The 18,526-nt window shown below is 34.4% G+C and overlaps 1 protein-coding gene across 1 annotated transcript in view; it reads left to right on the top strand.

The window, feature by feature from the left end:
* KIAA0825 (KIAA0825 ortholog) overlaps positions 1 to 18,526 on the top strand; it is a 205,447-nt gene that overhangs the window by 100,954 nt on the left and 85,967 nt on the right. Inside the window, exons 7-11 of the mRNA XM_030324862.1 lie at positions 2,566 to 2,727; positions 12,862 to 12,956; positions 14,550 to 14,777; positions 16,214 to 16,479; positions 17,887 to 18,037. Coding sequence (XP_030180722.1) covers positions 2,566 to 2,727; positions 12,862 to 12,956; positions 14,550 to 14,777; positions 16,214 to 16,479; positions 17,887 to 18,037 — 902 coding nt within the window. The remainder of the gene's footprint in view (positions 1 to 2,565; positions 2,728 to 12,861; positions 12,957 to 14,549; positions 14,778 to 16,213; positions 16,480 to 17,886; positions 18,038 to 18,526) is intronic.

The raw sequence follows: 18,526 nt of genomic DNA, 5'->3' as shown, positions 1-18,526 counted from the left end.
AAGACCTCTTCATATGGAATCCTCAGGCCCTACATAATTTTTTTTCATGTTTATTTATTTTTGAGAGAGAGAGAGAGAGAGAGGGAGGGAGAGAACCAAGAAGGGGAGGGGCAGAGACACAGGGAGACACAGAATCCAAAGCAGGCTCCAGGCTCTGAGCTGCCAGCACAGAGCCTGACCCAGGGCTTGAACCCATGAATCATGAAATCATGACCTGAGCCAAAGTCAGACGATTAGCCAACTGAGCCTCCCAGGTGCCCCAACCTTACTATTTTTTAAACAAGTAGCACTGTTAGGTTAGAGGGTTTGGTCCCTCAAAGATGTTTTAGGAAGGTGTGTGTTTCTTTGCTTACTTTATAAATACAATACTTGTAACGAGAATGGAGCTACACAAAGCCTTATTTTTCTAGCTAAACTATTAAAGAATGAAGAAGAATTCTTCAAGTCTGAAAATTTGGCTTATATTTAGTTCCAAAGGAACACCTTTAAGATTTAGAAGGTTAAACCAGACCCTTCAACCACATGAGCAAAGCCTAAAAGAAATCAAACAGGCAAAATGAGAGTCAAACAACAGCTAAATGATTCACAGTATATTTATTCTCTTTTCTTTTCATTTTGGGGTCATGATTTTCATGGTAGAATCTTAGTTATATGCTGATCGTCCATGTTTATGTTCTCTGGCATGCTTGTGGGTGAATGACAGGTGTGAGCAGGGCTGTTTAGAGGTAGACTTTAATGTATGTGGGCCTAATATCAATTTAGAGATGAAATAGTTTTTGTAGACACTTGTGGGTTTTTTTGGGTTTTTTTTAAAGCCTTGTTTTACGCTTCAAAAACAGGATTAAATTCCACTGTTTAAATTGGCTGACAGGGTCTCTCTCAAATTATCCGCAGAGGTACCATGACATTTTTGGTCCTCAGTGAAAACCTCTATCATACGGTTACAAGTCTGATGCCAACGTTTTAAAATGTAACTGAAATGAAGTGGATTACCCATTAAATTGTCACATGTTTGGAACCCTCCTTTTAGATCCATGTGATGAAGGTAAACTTTTTCACATGGAATCACCAGGTCTTACATTATTTCTAAGAGACTTTCCACGTGTTTTCTCACCAAAGGGATTGTATGCTTACCTTACAAGAGTGCAGATTTTTCAATTTGTTATTAAGCCTGAAGATAGTTCTTAAATGCCATGTATGTTTTAAGAAGTGACATTAATAAAGAAGAATTCTTTAAATCTTTGAAAACTTGGTCCACAGTGTCATTTGGTGAGGTTAGTTCTATTCTCCATATGCTTGAAGTTTAAGATATTTTTCTGTATTCAGATGGTAGTGTGATGTAATTACAAAAGAAGAAAACACTAATTATAAAAGGGAAAAATCAATCTTTATTTATTTTAAGTTGTTTTGTTCTTATGAAAGCAATAGATATCACAATTACTTAAAAAATTAATCATTTTTAAACATGATTTCATGAAATATGTAGTCTAGATTTAACAATTAGGTTGCTTCTTTTTAATGATATAGGAGGAATCCTTCTAAGGTCTTGAAAACTCCTTTTGTCTTGTCACTTTTTCTTTTAAGTTAAATTTTTATTTTAATTTCATACTTGCAAAAATTATCCAGATTCATCAAATGTTAATAATTTACCACATTTCCACCTTTGCATTCACTGTCTCTGAAAACTTTTTTTTTTTCCTGAACTGAGAATAAATTACAGATATTTGTCCTTGTATGCTTCACTATATTTCTTAAAAACAAGGGCATTCTCTTTCATAATCACAGTATAGTTATCCATATCAGAAAATTAACAATCATGAAATAAGAGCATCAGATTGTAGACCTTACTCACATTTTACCAAATTATCCCAATAATGTTCTTTGTAAAAAAAATAAAGTAAAATAAAACACTGATCATGTATTGATTTCTGTTGTCATGTCTTTTTAAACTCCTTTTGACTAGAACGTTTCCTAGTCTCTGTGTTTCATGACATACCACTTTTAAAGAGTACAGACCAGCTGTTTTCTACACTTTCTGTCAATTTGGGTTTGTGATGTTCCCTTGTGACTAGATTCAAGTTGTGACAGACTTAAAAAAATAAAATTGTATATGATTTTACAACAACAAATCACCTTCCTGTTTATAACTCTGAGAATCAATATAATTATTTAGTTGTCATAGTTGTATCAAACAGAATACTCATCCCCAATTTCCCTAAAGAAAAGACTCTTTTAGGAGATTTTATATGCATTTTTTTTTTAATTTTTAGAGAGAGAGAACACAAACGTGAAAGTGGCAGAGGGAGAGAAAGAATCTTAAAAGATAAGTGCAGAGCCCAATGCAAGGCTCAATCCCATGACCCTGGGGTCATGACCTGAGCCAAAATCAAGAGTTGGACGTTCAACTGACTGAGCCACCCAGGCGCCCCTATATTCATTTCTTAATAACAAACTTGGTTTACTTACTGAACTTGTTAGTTTTGATGGTTTATGGAAGCACATAGATTGTTTCAGTATTTCCTGAGAAAACAAATAAAATGTACAAATAGATCTTCTCTTTCACAGTTACACCCGAATGTTCACAGAAAGGAAGAAACTTTTTCCTCTCCATAAATGAACTCAAATTCTTAGCACAGCTCGTAAAATCCTTTTTGAAGCTGGAAGAAAATGTTGAAGAATTATTGGAAGAAATATTTATATCACTCAAGACACCCAGAAATCCTTCAGGTAACATGCTCCTTTGTTTAAATTTGTAAATCAACTCTTCTCTCTGTTTTCACTTCCTGCCACTAAATCTATACCATTACTTGAAAAAAAATGCATGATAGAATCCTTTAAATAAATATTAAATATAATACACACCATATAATTATATTTTCATCCTTTATACGTGGCAAACTCCATAATTCTAATTAACAAAGCATTGGAGGTCAATTCTGGATGATGATCTTTAGATAAAATCAGATTTTTTTTTTTTTTAATTCAGAGAAACACAGCCTAGCCTATGGAAAAAACAAGCATAGTGGATGATGTAGTATCTCCTCTTCTGCTACTAGCTGCCAGATGACTTTAGACAAGATAGTTCATTTTTTTAGACCTCTGTTTTCTCATCTTCAAAATGATGGTGTAGGACTAAACTAACTTTCTCTCTCTCTCTCTCTCTTTTGTTACTACTACATGCTTCAGATCTCATTATGTTATGTAGGGTTGTGGGAATTCAATGATTTAGTGTTATGTATTTAAAAGAATGTCTAGTAGGTCACAATCAGTAAATGAGAGCTGTTATAAAAGTAATAATAATTATATAATGTTTTAAGTTTAGTCTTCACAAAATCCTTTCGAGGCAAACTGTGCCATGTATGTTGAAATAATGTTTCTAGATTTCAAAATCTAGATAATTAAAATATGTTCCCTGTGTTCCTATCTGTACTTCCAAATATTTTCATCTGTATCAGAATAAACCATACAAAGTTCTCTTTTGCACGATACCATATATCATGTTAAGGACAATTAATAGAGCTTGTGGCTGCGTTTGCAAAATGACGTGAGAAAACCAGATGATTAACAATCAATCAGAAGATTTCAAAACCCAATTTCCTAGTAAGAAATTACATATACTTTAATATGCTTACTTTTCCATTTCTTTAGTTAATTTGCCTGGGTGAATAATATTGGGAAAGTTATAGGGTCTAAGTTTCTTTCGTTTTAAGCATAGCTTATACTTCTATGTGTCAGATTACATTTAAGTAGCACTGTGAAATTATAAAGTAAAGTAGATCATTTTTTCAAGTTTGGAGATAATTTGAAGAAAAATGGAGGTGGATTTCAGGTTTCTAAAAGCTATTAAAAAGTCTAATAGGAAAATAATAAAAATATAAAGACAGAAAATATGAAAATTAAAAGACAGAATGGAAAAGTAGATTTAATTAGGAGATAATATGAACCCTAGCGGGTCTTCTAGATTTAACTGACTGGGTCAGAGAAAGATCTGAGTAGATAAATATGACATCCTAATTTTTTAGTGACAAGTTGGTGCCTCAAGCAGTTGACAGTTGATGTTGGTACTCATCCACCATGGTTGGCTATGATTTTGCATCTCTCATCCACATCTCTAGCAGATCTTTTCTGAAGTGTGAATCAAGAAATAGAGTGGACTCCAACACGTATAGCCTCTTACCTCTTTGGACTCATATTGGTCCAACACTAGGCTCTAGAGAAATTAGGTGGATTTTAAGAACTTTATTCCTTTAAAGAGCAGCATAAATTCAAAATCAGAATTGTCTTAGAGAAGTATTATGAAGATACAAAACTTAATGGCTAATGATTGAGGCAGAGGTTTGACATACTGATTTCAGAATAAAAGGAGAAAAGGAAAGGCTGGTCCAACTTATTTAGATTAAGACCAAGAAATGTTGAGACTTGCAAATGCTATATATTTGAGAGAAATAGTTATCATTAAAGAATAAAATCAACAGAGAAAATATATAATTATGCTACATATACTGCCTTACCCAAATTTGTCATATAAGCAGCATGGCAGATAAAAGTAACTCAAGTTCACATTAATAAGAATGCATTATAGAAATACAGTTGTGGGTTATTGAACGTAGTATGTGGAAGGTATTTTGAAGGACAGGTATAAGAAATATCTTAAGTACTAGACTATCCCCTTGTGATATATGCGTTCTTCATTGTTGAAATTCATGTTTTTTAAAACAAAGCTAAGATTGATTTAATCTGACATAACTTTATATAAATGGCTCCCTGAAAAGAGTGATCTTGAGGGAAATTGTCAAGAAAAACTTAAATGTTTTATTCAGTACAGCCAAGTTAATCAATTCTTATCAAAAGCATAGTTTTTTTTTTTAAATCAGGAAGGAAAAGATTACTTGAAATGGATGATTAAAGAAACCAAATGCATCTTAAGTTATCCTGATAGTTAATGTTTTGCTTGGAAATCTTGTGTGGGAGGGAATAGCGAAAAAAAAAAAAAAAAAAGATCAAGTCATTTGGTTTCCTGTGTATTTCTTTTGATTGGAGCATATTTTGCTAATAAAGATCTTGGAAAGAGTTGCCTACTATGTCCATGTAACCAAAACAATGTGATGAAAGTGAGGGTTGTTTTTTTTTTCTTATTGTCCAGATGTTTTAAAAGTATCCAGGTGCTTAACATCACACAGAGAAAATATAAAGATGATTAAATATTTTACTTTTTACTTTGATGTTTACCATTATATCGTCAATTTAGCTAAATTGGCCATGCTTTTAGTAATTTGAATATGATACAATAGATTTTGTAGAGACATAAGCATTTTCAGAGAAAAAAAGATATTTAGTTATTATATTTATTTGGTTTTTTTGTTTCGTTTTGTTTTTTCGTCACGACTTGATGGTTTTCTGTTTTGGTCATTTCAGTAAATGATAGCACATTATTTGACTGTAATGGTGCCTTACTGTATTTCTTTTAGTGGATCATGTCTTCTGGAGTGGCCTCAGGTTTGATTTATGGGGCACTTCTAATGCTCCTTTGGAATAAAGTTGTTCTTCGGGCAGTTCCTCAAATTTTCCAAAGGTGGCATCTGAGATTTATCTAAACCAGGAGGTTTCTTGGCCCTCATTTTTCTTTAGCCCCAGCAATGACAAAGAGCAATGGCTGCTTCAATTGGATGTAAGAAGAACACTTAGGGTTTGTCTCAGAAGAATCAAAGATTTCAGATCTTCTGAAAGATTGTTTGTACTCTTAGGGGGTCTTAAGAGGGGTCAAATGGCTTCTAAGAGTTCCTTAGCTAGATGGTTAAGGGATTGTATTAGGGAGGCGTATGTAGTTAAGGTAAAGAGGCTCCTAGGGTTTGTAAAGCTCATTACACTAGGACTTTAGCTGTTTCTTGGGCAGAGAGGTCGAAGGCTTCCACATTGGAAATTTGCAAGGTGGCCACCTGGGCTTCTCTTCATACTTTTTCATAGTATTATCTCTTGGATGTAGTCTCTTCCACAGATTCAGCTTTTGGTGGGAGGTTGCTTGTGAGCCAGAAAAGAACAGTGAAGAAAAGAAAGACTTGTAGTTCCCACTTAGAGCTGCCAACAAGGCAAGTTGCTTTGTAGTGCACACAATGGGAGCCTATGAAGACCAATTTGGGTGTGAAAGTGGATGTCACAGGGAAGTACTGCCAACCTCTACTCTCTATGAAAGAAAGCGACAGTGTGGAAACTAACCAGAAATGTAAAATGAACCACAGCGAACTCTTTAGGGAGAGACTGTTACGCAGCTGGCATTCCTGTGACCCTCTGCACTCTACTGAGGTCCTTAATCTGGGCATCCTCTTAAGGAAACCAGTGTTGACTGTATATAAATAACTATGTTTTAGAGTGATGAGCCAAAAATGATCTACTTTTCTAGACAATGCTAGTAAGTGTATAGAATTTTCAATATATATTTAAATAGGTAAAATACTTTGCACATGTTCACAGAGCTCATAAAGTTTGACAGTGCCAAATTTTGATGTTGACCATTTGGAATTTCAAGTGAATGCAAAGATGCCATAATTCACTAAAACCGTAAGATATCTTATTAGTCTAGAATCGGTCCTACTAATACTGCCTTAAAATGATACCCTTTGCTCTTTATATAGGATTAGGCTTAAAATTTTTTTTTTTTTATTTTGGGGGGAAAGATTGTATCCTAAAAGTTAGCATAACAGCTTCATAATTCATTTTCTGTCTTACTGTAGAATTGCTTACCAGCAACAGAAGTCTTGGGAAGCTTAGCTTTTTTTATTCATCTTGAAAATAGGCAAATGGTTTGTATAAACATCAAGACATATTACTTTGAGTGAATAAGCATAATGTATTTGGAAGTGAAAAGACAAATATAAGATAATTAACTTTTTTTGTAAGTCTTAAATGATAGCTGCACAATGGCAGATAGTTATCTCCAGAAATAGATCTGCAAAGCTTGTACTTTGAACTAGTGTTATTTTTCCAGAGTAAGTATCTTTTTAAATTAGCTGGCTTTATGAGCTATCTGTAGAAAAGTAAGGTGACGTTAAGAATCTAAGCATTGTCCCTTCACGTCATTAACAATTTTATCTTTATTATGTCTTCTTCTTTAAAATTTGTTTTGAATAGTAGCCCATGCATATAGGAAAACTTTTAAGAAGACAAAAGAGTAGACTGTAAATGAAGTCTTTTTCCACTCTACTTGTGTAGTTTTCCTTTTTAGGGACAACTACTATTCACCAAGTTAAAATAACACGGAATCTTGTCATACGATGCAGAGCTGCTTTTTTATTAACAGTTATATAGAAAGACCTCATTCTTTCTAATAGCTGAATAATTTTCCATTGGTGCATGTACCATAATTTCACCAGTTCCTAACTGATGAGCATGTAGGGTTCTTTTTTCCTCTCCGTTTGCTATCACAAACAATGACACAGCAGATTTCCTTGAAACTATGTCTTATATGAGCACATATGTATCTGGCAGTATACTTCTGAAGTGAAATTGCCAAGTAAAAAGTTATGGTAGTTAAGAGGATAAGAAGACAAGCCATAGACTGAGAAAAATGTTTGCAAAACACATCTCTGGTAAAGGACTTGTATCTTAAATATGCAAAGAACTCTTAAAATTCAACAAGAAAACAACAACAACCAAAAACACCAAAAAACAAAAAACCTCATTTTAAAAAAAGAGCAAACGATCTGAACAGACTCCTTACCAAAGAAGATATACAGATGGGAAATAAGCATATGAAAACATGCTCAACATCATATGTCATCAGGGAAATGGAAAGTGAAACAAAGAGATACCACTACATACTTGTTAGAATGGCTAAAATCTAAAACACTAACACCACCAAATTCTTACAAAGACGTGAAGCCACAGGAACTCTCGCTCACTGCTGATAAGAATGTAAAATAGTATAGCCTCTTTAGAAGATGATTTCATTGTATCTTATAAAGCTAAACACTGTCTTATATGACCCAGTAATCACATTCCCAGGTATTTATGCAAATGAATTAAAAACTTATGTTCACATAAAAACCATCATGTGTGTGTTTTTAGCAGCTTTATTCATAACTGCCAAACCTTGGAAGTAACCAAGATGTCCTTTAGTAGGTGAATGCATAAACAAATTGTGGTGCATCCAGAAAATGAAATATTATTCAATGATAAAAACAAATGAGCTACCAAGCCACAAAAATACATGGAGGACTCTTAAATGCATACTGCTAAATGAGAGAAGCCAATCTGAAAAGACTACATACTATATGATTCCAATTTAATGAACTTCTGGAAAAAACAAAAGTATAGAGATGGTAAAGAGCAGTGATTTTCAAGGCAAGGGAAGAGAGGGACAGCGGTGACTAGATGGAGCACAGGAGACTCCTAGAACAGTGAAATTATTCTATATGATAGAGTAATGGTGGACACATACCATTATGCATTTTCAACCCATAGAATACACAACACAAAGAATGAATCCTTAATTTCAAAATAGATTAAAGATGTAAATGTGAGACCTGAAACTATAAAAATCCTAGAAGAGAGCACAGGCAGTAATTTCTCTGACATCATCTGTAGCAACATTTTTCTAGATATGTCTCCAAAGGCAAGAGATATAAAAGCAAAAATAAACCATTGGGACTACATCAAAATAAAAACTTCTGCACAGCAAAGGAAACAATCAACAAAACTAAAAGACATTCTACAGAATGGGAGAAGATATTCGCAAATGGCATATCAGATAAGGAGTTAATATCCAAAATATATAAAGAACTTATCAAACTCAACACCCAGAAAGCAATCCAATTAAAAAATGGACAGAGACATGAACAGACATTTCTCCAAAGAAGACATCAAGATGGCCAACAGACATGTGAAAAGATGCTCAACATCCTTCATCATCAGGGAAATGCAAACCAAAATTTATTGAGATACCACCTCGTACCTGTCAGAATGGCTAAAATTTAAAACACAATAAACAAAAAGTTTTGGTGAGGATGTGGAGAAAAAGGAACCCTCCTGCACTGTTGGTGGGAATGCATACTGGTGTGGTCACTGTCGAAAACAGTATGGAGTTTCCTCAAAAAGTTAAAAATAGAATTACTCTACAATTCAGGAATCACATTACTGGGAACTTACCGCCCCCAAAATACAAAAACGTTAATTCAAAGGGATATATGCACTCCTATGTTTATAGCAGCATTATCTACAATAGCCAAATTATGGAAGCAACCCAGGTGTCCATTGACTGATGACTGGATGAAGAAGATGTGTGTGTGCGTGTGTGTGTGTGTTTAAGCGTATGTACACACACACACACACACACAATGGAATATTATTCAGCCATCAAAAAGAATGAAATCTTGTCATTTGCAACAATGTACATGGAGCTAAGAATGTATTATGCTAAACGAAATAAGTCAATCAGAGAAAGACCAATATGATTTCATTCATATGTGGAATTTAAGAAACAAAAGAGATGAACATGTGGGAAAGGCGTGATAATGAGAAGAAAGGGAAACAAATCACAAGAGACTCCTAATGATAGAGAACAAACTGAGGCTTAATGTAGGGGAAGGGAGTGGAGGGATAGGCTAAATGGATGATGGGCATTAAGGAGGACACTTGTGATAAGCCCTGGGTATTGTATGTAATTATGAATTAATTCTACTTCTGAAACCAATATTGCACTCTATATTAACTAAAATTTGAATTTAAAAGTATGCTTGGACTATTAATTTTTTTTAAAAAAAGAAACAAACAAAAAATAACAAGCAAAGGAAAAAAAGAGAGAGGGAAACCAAGAAATAGACTTTTAACTATAGAGAACAAACTGATGGCTACCAGAGGGGAGGTACGAGGGGGATAAGTGAAATAGATGATGGGGATTAAGGAATGGCCTTATCCTGATGAGGCTTGGTGACATATGGAATTGCTGAGTCACTATATTGTACACCTGAAACTAATATAACACTGTATGTTAACTATACCTGAATTAAAAACTTAATTAAAAAAGAATGAATCCTAATGTAAACTATAGACTTTAGTTAATATTAATAAATACTGGTTCCTCAATTGTAAAAAAATATACCACACCAATGCAAGGTGTTAACATTAGGGCAAACTGAGGGCAGAGAGAAAGAGAATATATGGGAAACTCTGTACTTTCTGCTCAACTTTTCTGTAAGCCTAAAACGCTCTAAAAAAATAAGTCTACTAACAAAAAATATATAGTATGGACATTTTGAAAAAGAGTGCTAAGTCAGTTTGTCCTAGCCATTTTGACTGCTAATGGTATTTTTATGCAGAATTATTTTATGGCTTTTGCATTTAGTGTCCTTTTGAAAAATCTTCTCTACACAGATCTTTTGAAAAAGTATTCCATATTTTAATACCTTGTAGTTTCATTTTTCTTTATTTAAAGATCTTTCATGGGGCTACTGGGTGGCTTATTTGGTTAAGTGTCTGACTCTTGGTTTCAACTCAGGTCATGATCTCACAGTTGTGTGAGTTTGAGCCCCATATCCAGCTCCTCACTGACAGCGCAGAGCCTGCTTGGGATTCTCTCTGCCCCTCTCCCACTCATGCTGTCTCTGTCTCTCTCTAAATAAATAAATAAACTTAAAAAAATATTTCATTAATCTAGATTTTATTTCAGTGTTAGAATTAGTTATTTATAATACCATTTTTTAAAAAGACAATAAAATGCAAGCCATGGTGAAAGCAATTTGGGTTAAATGATATAACGCTGATCTAAAACCCTCTCTATGTTGTGGTTTGTGTTGAGAAATGAAGCAGGATTCCTAAACTATAGTCCACAGGCCCTTGGGGTTAATGAGTGCCCTACGCAAAAGAGCCTGGGAATCCCCAATAGTATTTATGTGTGTATGTATGGGGGTGCGAGTGTGCGTATGTGTGCACATACCTACTATGCAATCATATGGTGCATTTTGGCTGGAGTGTTCTGTCACTTTAATCAAGTTCTCAGAAGTGTTCACAAACCCAAAATGATTAAGGAACTCCAGAGTAGGTGGGTGGGGAGATGTGGAAAATGGATGATGGACATTAAGGAGGGCACTTGTTGGGTGAGCACTGGGTGTTATATGTCAGTGATGAATCACTGGATTCTACTCCTGAAGTCAAGACTACACTGTATGTTAACTAACTTGAGAATAAAAAAAATAAAGTAATAATAATAAAGAAACACTAGAGTTGAGGAAAACTTTTCCTCAGAATAAACTCTGATAAAATTTCCAAAAAGGATATTATTGTTAACCAAAGGGAGTTTTTACCTCTCTAAGGAATGTTTTGGTTTTGTTTTTTTAAAATATAATTTGTTGTCAAGTTACCTAACAATACAGTGTGCTCTTGGCTTTGGGAGTAGATTCTCATGATTTATCACTTACATACAACACCCAGTGCTCATCCCAACAAGTGCCCTTCTCAATGCCCATTACCTGTTTTCCCCTCACCACCCCCCCATCAACCCTCAGTTCGTTCTCTGTATTTAAGAGTCTCTTATGGTTTTCCTCCCTCTCTGTTTGAAACTTTTTTTTTTCTCCTTCCCTCTCCCATGGTCTTTTGTTAAGTTTCTCAAATTCCACATATGAGGAATGTTTTTGTAAATTATATTACTTAGAAATCATTCATGATTATGCTCATAGAACCACACTTAGAAAAAAACAAAAAACAAAAACCCCACACATCTGCTAAATGAATTTATCAGTCAGAGCCCTATTGATAAGAATCAAGTAGATTTTGAAATTTGTTTACTCAGGATGTAAGCAGAAACTGACTCTTAGGATCCTAAAAAATGTTTTTAAATGCATCAGAATATATAATTCATCATAATAGTCAAATCTAGGCAAAAGCAAAAGGTAAATGCTAAATCATTTATTTAAAATCAAACTGTAATTAATAAAAGCTTAATGGAAAAGTGGAAATATTTCTTTTTGGCATATTTTTAAATTACATTTTTGTAGCTCTATTTTTTCCCCATGGAAAAGACTTCCTTAATTCTCAAAGATAAAGGTAAGGAAATAATTCCGTTTTAAGAGCTGGAGATTATTTCTTATCCCAGTGTTTGTATTTTTCCAAAGGATTATTGTTATATTTATTAATAATGTAATTTTTCATGATATGTTGATGTTTATACTTTTTTTCTTCCTCATTTCAAGAAATGAAGTATTAATGTGCTAAGGAACACCATCATTTTTTTTTTTTCTCAACGTTTATTCATTTTTGGGACAGAGAGAGACAGAGCATGAACGGGGGAGGAGCAGAGAGAGAGGGAGACACAGAATCGGAAACAGGCTCCAGGCTCTGAGCCATCAGCCCAGAGCCCGACGCGGGGCTGGAACTCACGGACCGCGAGATCGTGACCTGGCTGAAGTCGGACGCTTAACCGACTGCGCCACCCAGGCGCCCCTGGAACACCATCATTTCTTAAATGCACCATTCTTTATTTAGAATTTAAGTTTTAAGTGAAAAAAGAAATTCATTTTAACTTTGTACTCTTATCCTACATTATCAACATGACAATGAATAATGACAAAGGGATCTATATTTTACAGATTACATAAGCATGTATATCAAATTTGAACATAAATGGCATACAAATTTCATCAAATTGTATATATGGAAAGGGACACTCTATATTTTCATCCTGTAGTTATTGTAATGGTAACATCACCCTACATCTTTTGACTATGTTGTCTGAATCTTGATATATGTGTATGTATGTGTATACTATGTATAGAGCTTTTCTACATAATTAATGTTAAACTGAGCCTATTAATTCCATCTAGTATGGCTTATTTTCCTTAATGTATGTTTGTGTGTTTGTTTTCTGTTGCATAGGAATTTTAGAAACATCCAGTTGGAAAGTTGTAACAGAGAAACCTAAAAGAAATGCAACTAGTGTTCCTTCAGAGCAATTGCTACCAGTAAAAGAGGTGAGTGATGAGGAAAGAGTGGTATTTTTACTCATATATAATAGCATCATATGTCTGTGAATACATTATGAATCAAAATGCCTTGAGTTTTACCCTTAAATAAATAAATAAATAAATAAATAAATAAATAAATAAGATTGATTCCTGGTTGAAAATTAGCTTATAAGCTTTGGGTGCTTAGGTGGCTCAGTAGGTTGAATGACTTCAGCTCAGGTCATGATCTCACCAGTAGTGGGTTCCATCTCCACATCAGGCTCTATGCTGACAGCTCAGATTCTGAAGCCTGGATTCCGTCTCCCTCTCTCTCTGCCCCTCCCCCCCTGCACTCTGTCTCTTTCTCTCAAAAATAAATATTAAAAAATTAGAAAAAAAACAAAGGAGGTTGTAAAAGCTGGGTGGATTCAATTTTTAACTAATTTATGTAAAAATAAAATGAGAAATGTGTTTTCAAGCCCTCTGATGTTAAAACTTAACAAAAAAAATTCAATTACAACATAATTATATGCATAATGAAAATGGGAGCCACTTTTTTGACCATGGATTTGATTATTGATTATAGTATATACAAAAAGCACTAAATAAATGCTGTAAGGGATGTGTGTATATGAAAACTAAGCTAATGATCATAGTCTCAGTAATTTTAGGCCTAAAGAAACCATAGAAATCATCCAGAGTCAGAAAAATAAGTAATTCAGTCAGGTATATTGGCTTAGAGTCTTCTGAAGTCGGAGTAGGTGAATTATTACAGTAAACAAGATTACATTAAAACAGGGAGAAAGTAATGCTAAGCACAGGCTCACCTACTTAATGTTCTTAGTACATAAGAGAACATTAGAGGACTTGGGGAAAGTATACATTCACAATTGTATTGAGCCAGACCACAAGAAAAAGGAAAACAAAACACCACCAGTCTCCATTCTCTCCAGTCTCCCACTCCTCCCACACAGAGCAATGCAGATAATTTTAATTCCTCATCTCTTGGAACAAAAGTTGTGTTGCTTACCACTTTGTGGGTGAAGAAGCTAAATAAAATTCAAAAGAAAAAAATCCAGAAAGGTACAATGATGTCATTTTCTTTGAGAAATTTCTTGTTGCTATTTTTTGGCTTGTCTGGATTTCTGAGAGTGAAAAAAAAATAAAAGACTGAATATTAAACTCTGTCTTATGTTGGAATACTTGTTAACAATAAACTATAAAAAAGACTATAAAAATCCAATTTAGACTTTATTAACTATATTGAATTTAAAGGTTGCTTTATGTGATAAATAGTAAATGTAACTTTTAACTCTCATAAAGATAGTTTTATTGAACTATATTTAAGAGATTAAATTTTGAAAAAAGTTTCTGATTAAATCCACTGATGAATTAAAATGAAATGCCAGTATATTACTCTGTGTAAAGAATACACATGTTTTTGTATATTGCTTTATTCGCTGGGTAATATTTTTCAGGTTGTAAGAAGGGCCTTTGCCATTTATCAAAGAATACCCATATTCAAATGCTGAAAGAAAGTAATAATTTTATATCTATAACAATAGGAACATGTGTTGCTGAGTTAAGATTAATATAACTTCATATAAATTTATATTTCAGGCTACTTTACCAGACTTTCGTTGGCGAAATGCATTTAAAGAAGTGTCTCTTCCTGTGGCACATTGTATAACAGCAGCAACTGAAGATTTTTCCACAAAAATTCTCCAACAGGAACAGAATGAAAGGTCTTCAGCTGTAACCTATGCTATGAACCTTGTAAATGTCCAGCAAGTCTGGCAAGACAGTCATGTGGTTCCGGAGGAGGACCAACCAAAGAAAATTGCAAAGGCAAGATTAAAATGAAATCCTTTCAAACTGTAGACTGGCATAATTAGATTTTTTTTTTTTTTTTAATATAAGACTTTGCAAAGGGAAATGGTGGAGTCTCTGGCAAATACTTGGTACTTGACCCAATACCAGATTTCTTCCCAGTGTACATGGGCTACTGCTAGCAAAAAGACTTAAACTTGTTGCCAACTTGTTGTTCCATGAGTCTCAGGCCCCTCAAGGGGAGGCTTCTGTGACTTCATGCAGAGCTGGGAAAACTATTTGTTTGGGTTATTCCTTTGAATGATTTCAGGAGAAATTTAGGAGGTTGAAGGAATTACTGTCTTTTATTAGCCTAGGCAACTTTTAAATCTTTATTTACACGTTAATGTACATTCCATTTCATTAGCATCCGTCTTGCATCTTTATGTGTGTATTGAGAGTTACAGAGCATACTGAGAAAATAGGAAGTAATTACGGAAATAAATAAATACCGTTACTCAATATTAAGTCCACAATGAGTTTGGCAACATATGATTGGAAAGTTTGTAAAAGAGCATTCTTTTTTTTTTTTTTTTTAGTGTTTTTATTTATTTTGAGAGTGAGAGAGAAAGAGCAAGTGGGGGAGGAGCAGAGAGAGGGAGACACAGAATCTGAAGCAGGCACGTTTCTGAGCTGTCAGTCCAAAGCCCAATGCAGGGCTTGAACCCACAAATTCTGAGATCATGATGCTTAACCTACTGATGCTTAACTGCCCAGGCGTCCCTGTAAAAGAGGGATCTTAAAGATGGCCTCCTTATTCGGCTTCTGGCAACCTGAGGCTCCAGAACATTCCCCTGGGAACACTGTTGGCAAATTGGGAGTGCAGGCAAGTTTTGCCTCTCCATCCACTGTACTTCCTTTGCCATTAAGAAAGAGTAGATTCATAATAACTACTGAAAAGACAGGCACATCACTTCTGAAAATTGCTGACTCCTTACCAGTAAGAAGATGGCAGGTGAGATTGCTTCTGATGCTTCTAGATTATTTAAATTAAATCGATATAACCTTATGTACATGTGATTAATAAAAACTTACTTTATGAAAATTCAGCAAAAAAATTAGAATAAGTTCAAAAATAATCCAATCATATTAATGCCAAGGATACATGTTTTCTGAGTTCTATGAACTACAAATAAAGTATTGTCATGTAAAGCTATTTCATGAGTTTTTCATAATGTCTGTCTGGTAAGCATAAGGTTTGAAGGTTATATGTAGGAAAGCATCATTTTGGGATTTCCTTATTTGACATAAAACATTTAACTTTATATAACTGAGAAATTGATTGTTATAAAGTTGTGTCATTATATTTATGTTTGATGCCAAATTCATTATTTAGGAATTTGGCTCCCCTGTACATAAATTACACGGTGCTGTCAGAGTACAAATAACTCAGTGCTACATTTATTTCTCCCTAGTTTTGTTCTGACATCATGGAAAAACTTGACACAATGCTTCCACTGGCTCTGGCATGCAGAGATGATTCTTTCCAGGAAATTAGAGCAAACTTTGTGGAGGCCTGTTGTAAAGTGGCAACAGCTGTCCTGGCGAGACTGCAGGAGAGGGGCAAGGAGTTTCCTTCCAGAGCACCCCTGACAAACTTACACACATTGCTCTCCACAGCGGTATATGTCTTCCAGCATTTTACGCATTTTGATAATTTGTTGAAAGAAAATACTAAGAAGTGAGTGTCATTTAAATTAAGTTGATGGCCATGCTTAAAGTAATATGTAATCTTTGGAAATCACAGGAGCGAAACTTTGATGACAATATTCAAGAAGGAGAAAATAATAATGAACATGGCGCATTATATTTTCATCTGCCTTGACTAGAAAATGTCAGAAAGGTGGGGTGTGGGGTGTTAAACCAGATACACAGGTAGTAAGAGAGACAGGTATTCCTTTGAAAGGCTCACTCCAAAGACCCATCCGTTTTCCATCTAATCTGGAGCAACTATTTTCTGCATGCTGTTATGACCTGACCGAGTAAACCCTCTCCATTTTGTAAGGCACACCACTGTGACTACCCCGGAAAGGAAAGCTGAACTTGTTTCTGTCCCTTGTATACTCAGTTGTGAAATATGCACTTTTCTTTTTTTGTTTCTAAGCAAACAGGATGTCAGGACTGACAGAGAGAATAAACACATTTTCAATCTATTCTATTGACCAATGTAAACATATTTCAAAACATCCATTTAGTAAGAAACTATCCTTAATATGTGAGGAGAAAGCATCCGGCAGTCTTAATTCTCATGTATTAGTAGTCTAAAAAGACTGGATGTTTCCTGGAAAGAGAATAAAAATGGCCACATGGTCTTTTTGGCTGCTCTTGGCCCCTCTAGGAGATAGCACAGTCCTTTGCAAAGGGAACATGTGGACGTGGCTGTCCAGCGTGAAGCCAACGGTCTCTTCTTATTCTCACTCAGTGTTTGTAGTCCCTTAGCTATGAGAGAAAGCATAAGAAAGTGTAATATAAATAACTAAAGATAAAAGTAAAATAAATTTGACTTGATGCAGAATATAGCTCTGCTATTTAATTCTCGTAAGTAGTCAGATGTGGTGACTCATTCTTGAAGTTATAAACAAAATGTGCCAGAAGTCACTTTATTTCTGTAGAATATTTTAAAACAGTTTATGAGATAATTGACATCTACAAAATTACAATTTTTAAAACAAAAGAAGTGTGTTTGTGGGACGTGTGATAGCTTTATAAAAGTTGGTTCTGACAAATGCATGTTGTTCTCTGTAATAACGATACCCTAATGCCTAAATAATGCACTGATCTCTAATAACAGGCTTACAAAGAATACTTTTATTTTTGAATGATGTATTGACAATGCAGTTTGTCTCAAGTTGAAGTGCATATTTGTGGAACAGCAGATGTACGTTTTCAAAGGACTTGCAAAACAAAGACCAGTTTTTTTTTTTTTTTTTTTTTTTTTTTGGAAAGTGAATGTGGATGCAGACTTCAGCATTAGGAGGAAATGAATGATTGATATCTAATAATCAAAACCATTTGTAGTACTGGAGATTGTTACCGCCTACTGCACAGGCCTTAAATCTCTGTCTCTTTGATCATTGCCTCTGAACAGACCCATATTCCTGGTGCCTGTCCAACGATATCAGGAATTCATCAACACTCTACAGTTTCAGGTTACGGACTACTGCGTCAGAGTTTGTGCTACAAGCATTTTACAGGATGCTGAGAGCCACCACTGGGATGACTACAAAGCTTTTTATGAGGTGTGAAGTTAAGTTTACTATCCCTCCTTTTTACACAAATATGTTTTACTGCCTACCTGCTTTCTGGCTAATTAGAAACATGAGCTTGGCATTACCAACACACGAAGGCTGTTAGGATAATATTTTTTAAATATTGAATTTGTACTTGGGAAAAACACTTTTTAAAAACCTGAAATAACTAGACATCAGAACTCTCCTTCTGCTTAAAAGTAAAAATAACTTAATTTGAGCTGCAGCATGTGCTATATAAGTTGGAATATAATGGGATACAATGAGAAAGTCAAAGAGATAACAATGCCAAAATGCTACAATTTTGTATTTGTTTTCTAAAGGGACCAGTTATAGGTACTCCTGCACTTTTTTTCTTATGTATTTCTGTTTTTTATAAGTATCTTTTATTAGCCATTTTATTCTTTATACATATTTTTTCCTTCTCATTGCATGTTCTTATGAGGGTGCTTTAAGACCCATCTGATCATTTATAGCTTA

The sequence above is a fragment of the Lynx canadensis genome, chromosome A1, assembly GCF_007474595.2.
Source record: "Lynx canadensis isolate LIC74 chromosome A1, mLynCan4.pri.v2, whole genome shotgun sequence".
NCBI lineage: Eukaryota > Metazoa > Chordata > Mammalia > Carnivora > Felidae > Lynx > Lynx canadensis.
This window is presented reverse-complemented; position numbering and strand designations above follow the sequence as displayed.